Source organism: Arctopsyche grandis, chromosome 2, assembly GCF_051622035.1.
Source record: "Arctopsyche grandis isolate Sample6627 chromosome 2, ASM5162203v2, whole genome shotgun sequence".
In the NCBI taxonomy this organism is placed as follows: Eukaryota; Metazoa; Arthropoda; class Insecta; order Trichoptera; family Hydropsychidae; genus Arctopsyche; species Arctopsyche grandis.
The window spans coordinates 32857507-32865767 of NC_135356.1; the positions used below are offsets into that span (position 1 = coordinate 32857507).

Here is an 8261-nt window from a genome sequence, read left to right on the forward strand (position 1 = left end):
TATGGTTCCACAAAAAACTAATTTTTGACTGGTATATATTCATTTTAAGCAAATTGAATAGATGGCATTCAACTCTCAGTAATATATTCAACCAATTTTGAACCTTAAAACAGTTGAAATAGGCGCATAAAAGCCTCAAAATCCCGTGCAAAGTTCAGAAATTCTATGGAAGACAACCGCACTACAGACTTGTCGCCCAAAGCTTCCATATAAGACGGCCGCGGGCTAACAGTTAACTATTAATAGAATGTTTATTAAACTACATAACGTTTCAGATAAGGCTATTGTGTATGATTGAAAAAGGTCGCGGTTGTTGTTCTTTTAGCTGTTATTATTTTATAACCTTTGCCAGCTTGAACAAGAATTACGACGCCTACGATTATGCTTCGAAATCTTGGAATGATCTAGCTTTGCTCATTATTATGAGGTGTTCTAATTTCAGTTCTGAAAGCGTGGGACGCGTTATCTCTACATTTTAAATTCAGAAACAAAGTTATAAATCGCTGTGGTGTAATTTGAGTGAATTTGGGTTTCTTTTGACATAATATGATAATTAGATAATTAGACTATACAACTTCTATAAAAAAAAATTTTTTAGAATACATAAATTCAGCAAATGATGAATTATTCCATATGTGTAAAATCTCTCAGAAGAAATTTTACTTTGATTGCTCAAAATTAATTATGATTAATCATGATTGCTCTAACTTTTAAAACTTTTCAGGAAGAAAATATGTTTTCTTGTTAACATTTGAAATATCTGCCATCAAATGTTTGATTGATCAAACGAATTCATTAAATATGTTTCGTGGACCTACAATACATATACAAAAAATGAGAATATACTCACTGTTCAGACTATGTCTGATGATCGGCTTTCGTGGCTTTACGACCCACGATTTGGCCGATATATTTTTGTGCTGGCCACCCTGAGTCAGCGGTTGGCACACAAACTGACAGTTGTCAATAGCGGTTTGGCGCGTAAACACCCCGTTTTTACGGGGCCCACCTCGCCACCGAAATCACCAGCTAGAGGCTGGTGAGGGTTGTGACGATACTTGGAGACCAGCTCCAGTATCCGTCCGGTGTGCACCAGAGGAAGCTTGGTCTGTCTTCGTCCAGAAGGCAGACAACTGAGCTACGCGTGGCCAACCTCAAAAGGCACGCGTGGTTACTTTGTTACTCCCTCCCCCCTGTCCCCTCTGCTTGATCTCTGTATATATATATATATATATATATATATATATATATAAAATACAGTCACCATACAAACAGAATTACAACCTGTTTTCATTATTATACAATTTCCTCCCTTTTTCCACATCACGCATCCCACGCACATTACGAAGGAGAAAGGGACATAGCAGAGCAGCCGACATCAGCAGAGACCAGACCACCGACGACGAAGGAAGGCACCTTGAGGAAACCAGCCCCGCCCAAGCTTACCACTAGCTATCTCAGAAAACCGACTTCCGGGGTGCTCTCGAGTTGAACATCCCTGGAGTTTGTACACTCACTACAATGAATATTGATGTATTCAACTACATAAAGTATAAGGGCTGCTTTTTACAAGTCCAATTATTAAATTAAAGTGACCATTTTACGTGTTTTTAGGCTATTATAGTAATAATAACTTTTTAATCCAAACCAGAATGAGAATAATGCAATCTCCATCGTCCATATAAATCTAATATATAATTCCGAAAGAGACTTTGTAAGTTTGTATCTTTGGTTGGGAACTTCGTAAACAAGACAAAGTTTCTATAACGAAAATTTAATTGGTTGAATATTATATGTTTTTCGATTAAAATAAATTTAATAAATAAACAAATGAAAATTTACTATGAGATTCGCCATGTTTAAGCTGTTTATATTACAAATACTGAGCGAAGCCGGGTAAAACAACTAGTGATATATGTATATAGATAATACAATGAATGATAAAATAAATAATAAATCTAATATATAATTTCGAAAAAGACTTTGTATGTATGTAAGGATTGGTTGGGAGCATCGAAAACAAATCAAAGTTTCTATGACGACGATATCGATTCTGTTTTCGATTTCGATTCCGTTTCCGGATTACTTTTTCAATTCTTTTTTATTCAGGTTTTAAGATTTTAAATTTTTCAAGTTCTAAGATTTCGTCCATCCAAAATCATGTTGGGAACAAAATGAAGACCTAGACCGTATAGGAAAATCAAAACCATTGATTTACTCGTATTATACTGTATGTTATGTTCTGCATCACAACACGAGCAAACTTCCAGAAGTCGATCCAAAACCAGGACATTTTTTCAAAAGAATGTTTCTAAATACTTGAATTATTAAAAACGATAATGAACATTAGAAAATCATGATTGCACATTTATAGAAATAAAAAAAAACAATGTCAATAATTATAAACAGGCCCATCCCAAGGATTCTGCAGGACAGATACCCAAAAAACCAGAACTGTACTGGTAGAACCAGTATGAACGGTCACTTAATATTAGAAGCAATCATACTTCAAAACTTATTCTATCCATCTAGTATTGCCATGCCACACTTATCAAGTTCTTACAAGTAAAGCAAAGAAGTAAGCAACACCTTCCCATGATGATGCTGGCACAACCTGGATGAGTTGAAAGTGAACCATTAAGAATGCGTACCCTATCAGATGATGAGTGACGCGGATGGGACTGCGCACCACAGTTTGGATACCACTCTCAAATATCCACCCAGCATTGAGCGGCTATATAATACGAAGAGGTGGTTTCCAAGCGAGTGACAAATGCACCAACATTCTCCGACAGTGGATTGGTCAGTTCTGTGCAACGGTCATGTTCAACGCAACACTCTACCACAAGGCCAACAGTCTTCAGCGTCGCGACGCCACCGACGTCCTCGACAAATATCTGCATCTCGTCCAATGGAGGAAAGATGGTAAAGATGTGGTGCTGGACGTCAGATGCGGAGAGGGTGACGTCACTATTAACATCTTGCTGAAAAGGCTTCCGATTGATTTCCACTCGTTGACCGGTGGCGATTTGTCCGTCGAGATGGTGGACTACGCCAAGAGCTTCTACGCCACTGATAAAATTGATTTCGTTCTCATGGATATCGTGGCCGAGCCAAGCCTGAACACATTAATAAATACGATCATCTATTCTCGTTCAACTGTTTGCATTGGGTGCAAGATCAGGCGTGAGTTTTCAAATGGCAATTCCGTTGATTCCTTTCATCTAATATATCATTCAATGTTTATATCTATTGCAAACAACCGAAATACATTTTGCAGTATTTGAATTAAATTTCTTGATTGTTTATTAACATTTGAACTATTACTAAGATGAGTCTAATTTCAGTCCTTCAATTAAGGTCAGCTTAATTTTAAAAAATTAAATCAATATGTAGTAAAATTGATAGTTTTTGTCACATCTATTTAAACTGTTTTTCTTTTTTCAAAAGTAATGTAATATTTTTAATGTTTATATGGCCAATTTATTACATACATAAACCAATTTTTTTTACAAATCATTTATCCGTTTATTACTTAGTCATAATAATAAAATAAATAAAAATGCATATCTTATCAGAATTGAAATAGGTTTTTCATTCCAAATTGACCATTTTTCATTTCAAATTGACCCCTTTTTACTGTCTATTTGGAATGAAAAACCTATATTAATTTATTCTAACTACAGTATGAAATGTTGACTTTTATTTCATATATTTTTGTTTTTAGTTTTTCGGTAAGTACATGCGTACATACTTTTTGATAAAAGCCTGTCTTTCTATGAAGAATGTAGTATAAAATTGAAATATTCAAAAATTAAATTCAGATTTTCTAAATTTATTTAAAATGCTGAAATACTATAATAATTTTATTGTTCATTAATCATAAATTCAATTATGCTGAACATATATTTAACTGTGTATAATTCTATATTACATGTACAATTATTTATTTTCAATAAATAATAAATAATTTCCATGAATTGAATATATTTTCAGATCTGCTTTACGATCGATGTACAATATGCTAAACCACACGGGCGATTGTGTAATAACTTTTATAGCAAAAAGTAGTATTTTTGATATACGGAAACTTATGTCGGAAGATCCAAGGTGGGAACAGTACATGAGAAATCATGAAATCTACGGATCACCATATAATAATTCCTTAAACCCTGTGGCAGAATTTAGGAAATTACTATTTGGAGCTGGATTTAAGAATGTGAAAGTGCAAATTAAACATAAAACAGACGATATCATCGGATTGAAAAATTTACGAGGTATTTAAAAAAATGTTACAAAAACAATTTTTAATATAATGAATCATCAAATATATTTCGATGTTGTAAATACATATTTCACACATCTGTATGTATCTTCATTTCACCCAGTTTATTTTTTCATAGATTTTGCAGCAGCAGTTGACCCATTCTTAAAAGATATTCCAAAACATTTTTTTTTTTTTTTTGGTGCCATCTTATCGATTCCCGATAAATCATCACCAGCGATATCGTTGCTCTTCAGATCATGTACGGGCACTACGGAATCATCACTCCGTCCCCAAAATTGTGAATTGGGCTTCTGAATCTCTCACATTCAGAACACCAATTCATGAGGCTTTTTTCGCTTTAAACGCCTCTGCTGGTGAGTTGTGTCCAATAGCTGCAACGCTTCTATGTTAGGGTGACGGTGCAGTCTCAACTCGTGCCTCCCGGCGCATTCTCGAATGACTTCTTTTACTTTTTTGATTTTAAGGTCCTTGTGGATCTCTTCATTTGTGACGAAGCGATATGCATCGGTGATAATCCTCAAAAACTGGTTTTGACATCTTTGCATTTTTTCGATATTGGATGGCTTACTGCATCCCCACAGTTGTATGCCATATGTCCATATTGGCTTCACGATTGCCTGGTATATCAGTTTTTTGCATTGTAGGTCTAATTTGGAGTTTCTTCCTATTAGCCAATGCATTTCTCTTTGTTTAATTCGAATCTGTTCTATTTTTTTTTATGTGATGCCTCCACGTAAGCTTTGAGTCAAGATGCAGTCCTAAATATTTGGCTGACAAAGCTTGTGGAACTTGGATTCCGTTTATGAAAGTCCGAGTGCTGACACTATTTCGTCGCAGTGCAAATGTGACCTGCATTGATTTTAGCTCGTTGAGTTTCATTTTCCAGTCCTTGGTCCATTTGCTGATCTTGTCCAGTGCACGCTGCAGGCGTTCAAATGCTTCCTTCTGCGACTCGCTCGATGACATAATGACTGTGTCATCTGCAAATGTTCCAATGAATGTCTCTTCGCTTGTCGGAAAGTCAGCAGTGTATATCAGGTAGAGTATAGGCCCTATTACGCTTCCCTGTGGTACTCCTGCAGAGGCTGTGAAAAAGTTAGAGAATGCCTCCTCATGAGCAACTCTGAATTTGCGTCCGGATAAGTATGATTCCAGTAATTTGACATAATTTCCAGGTAATGACTTGCTGATTTTGTGGATAAGTCCTTCGTGCCATACCCTGTCGAAGGCCTGTGAGACATCAAGAAATACAGCCGGACAATACTTTTTTTCCTCTAGCGATTGCTCTATTTTTGAAATAACACGGTGCACTTGATCGATGGTAGAATGTTTCGACCTAAATCCAAATTGGAAGTCGGGAACATCGATTAAGGGCTTGAGTCTTTTTAATAATAGTTTTTCGAATAGCTTAGAGATCGCAGGCAACAAGGATATTGGTCTGTATGATGTTACTTGTTCGGGTGACTTTTCTGGTTTCTTCAACATTATGATTTGAGCAGTTTTGAAGCACTCTGGCACATGCTTGAGCCGGAAACATGAATTGTATAAGTATGTTAGCATGATAATAGCCTTTTTCGAAAGTTCCTTGAATAGTCCCGGTGAGATTTCGTCAATTCCAGGTGCCTTTTTAGGATTTATATTGTCATCTATTTCTTTAGCTACTTCCATAGGGGTGACAGTTTTGATTAGTTGCTGTGGTTGATACATTGGTGTATAATCAGCATCAGATTGAATATTGTGTGGTTGGAATACTGTCTCTAAGTGTTGTGCAAACAGCTCAGCTTTTTCTTTGTTGCTTCTTATCCACTCTCCTTGCGCATTTTTCAGAGGTGGTATTTGTAGAATTGGTCGTTTGAATTTCCTAGTTGCTTTCCATAGTGAATGATTTTTATCAGCTGCAGGGCCCAAACCTTCCAAATATTTTTCAAAACAATTTTGTTTGTGCTCTTTAATAAATCGGTTAACTTTGTTACTTATGTGGTTAAATTCTCTTTTGTCTGCAATATTTCTGGTTCTATGCCATATTCGTCTTGTTCTACGTCTTTCTTTAATCAATTGTCTAATTTCCATGGGGTAATTAATAATTTGGTCTGGTTTTTCTTTTGGTACAGGTGTAGCTTCTTTCGCAGCCTCTCGTACAGAGTCAATAAAATTTTGAGTGTGTAGTTCGAGATCTTCTATAGTTTTAAGTTTCACTATTAAATTTATTGATTGGTCTAGTTTTTTCCTGAACATATCCCAGTTAGTGCGTTTATTTGTCAGGTTCTGTCTCCTTATTCTTTGAATTACCAGTGTGCTCAGTGTCATTAGCACTGGTGTGTGATCAGAAGTAAGGTCCTCTATTCCTTCGACCTCAATGTGGTTTGGGGCTATTCCTTTGGATATAAAAAAGTCAATTAAATCTGGTACCTTTTTACTGTCGGTCGGCCAGAAGGTTGGTTTTTGTGAGGAATGATACTCGCACGAGGAGCTCTGAATCGCGTATAGAAGGTTGTTTCCTTTACCAGGAGTTATAAGTCGTGATCCCCAAGCTGTATGTTTAACGTTGAAGATGATAATAATATTAGTGAAAAAGTACTTATACACTCAAATTATAGATCCTTGATTGCATACGCCTCAAAAAGGTAAAGGTGGCCATCGGTTTTTGTTCAATTACAATTCAATATATAAGAATTTCTGCTATTTATTTATTATATTTACATTAATATTTATGTAATTGCCATAAACTCGAGTTTTGATAGAAATCTTGAATAATAGGTAGTATACATTTTATTATAAATAAAATAGAAAAATGTTTACTTCGAAAATTAAAGGCGAAAGTAACCGTCAACGCTTTAATAAGCAAATTCTTTTCAATGGTTTTTAATTTATGTCTGTTTTTTTGTTTGTTTGTGTTTTTAATTTTAATTTATAATTTGTAAATAAATCTATATCAAAATAAAACATGTATATTTAATTATCAAAAGGACTTTTATTTCTGTAATAATATGTGATGACCTTGATTCTATTCCGAGCGTATTAATAGTGTACGCATTTGATTTTTAAATGCTTTTTATTATTACTAAATTATGTTCACAATACATCTTATATCTATTTTAATAGCTACTGATCTACTGATCATTTTCTATTTTACAATTTTAAATTAATTTTGTTAGTAATCATAGTATTATAATGTTAATATGTACAGCGTAATAGGAAAAAGATATCGAAAACCTATGTAGTGTACGCATACAATATTGCGTAGTTATGAAAACGGTAGGCGTGTTATTGACACAAGAAATGTATTGGTAAATTGTATTAAAGGCACTTCTATTATTATAACATTTCTCTGCCCTCTGCAGTTACGAAACTACAAAAAAATGCATGAAACGCAAATCTTCAAATCCACATCTATGATTAAAAAAGCGAGATTGGCAATATATAATTAATTTCATCTAATATTAAAATAATAATAACTAAATAAACTGGAAAAAAAGAAAGGAAATACTAGCTTATAAAGGAAGGATTTTAAATGTTTGTTAAGTTTACGCTTTTTACAAGGTTTTTTTATAATTCTTGTAATATGCCTATGCATCTTCTTTAATTTTTGTTTTATTTTATATTTATTTCATAAGACTAAAACGCCAGAGCGCCCAAATCTTTTGTAAAAGGTAAAAAAGATTCATACAAGGAAATAAACAAATCTGGCAGCCCTAGTATATTATCATGGCTAGAGCGCGGATAGAGAGCGTGCTTTTTCCAGGAATCGGGGCGGTTTGGCTCTATTTACAAAGCTAGAGTGCAAAAAAAAAGGTTCGGTGAACCTTTAACAAAGCATTTACAACAATTGAACAATGGACGGCGCGCTTTGGGTCCGCTCACTAGTCATGGCTACTGCCAGCATTCTTCATAAACATTTCTGTGTAAAACATTTCTATGGGTGGCACCGAATATTCAATTATATTCATAACTAATTACACCGAGCAACAAAAAA

The 8261-nt window shown here is 34.6% G+C and overlaps 1 protein-coding gene and 1 long non-coding RNA gene across 2 annotated transcripts in view; one reads left to right on the forward strand and one right to left on the reverse strand.

The window, feature by feature from the left end:
* Positions 1 to 8261, reverse strand: part of LOC143921219 (uncharacterized) — a 542666-nt gene that overhangs the window by 278338 nt on the left and 256067 nt on the right. The window lies entirely within an intron of this gene.
* On the forward strand, positions 2676 to 4285 carry LOC143922371 (juvenile hormone acid O-methyltransferase-like). The gene is made up of 3 exons (XM_077445596.1): positions 2676 to 3186; positions 3348 to 3360; positions 3997 to 4285. The coding sequence occupies exons 1-3, from the start codon at positions 2676 to 2678 to the stop codon at positions 4283 to 4285; spliced, it is 813 nt and encodes a 270-aa protein (XP_077301722.1).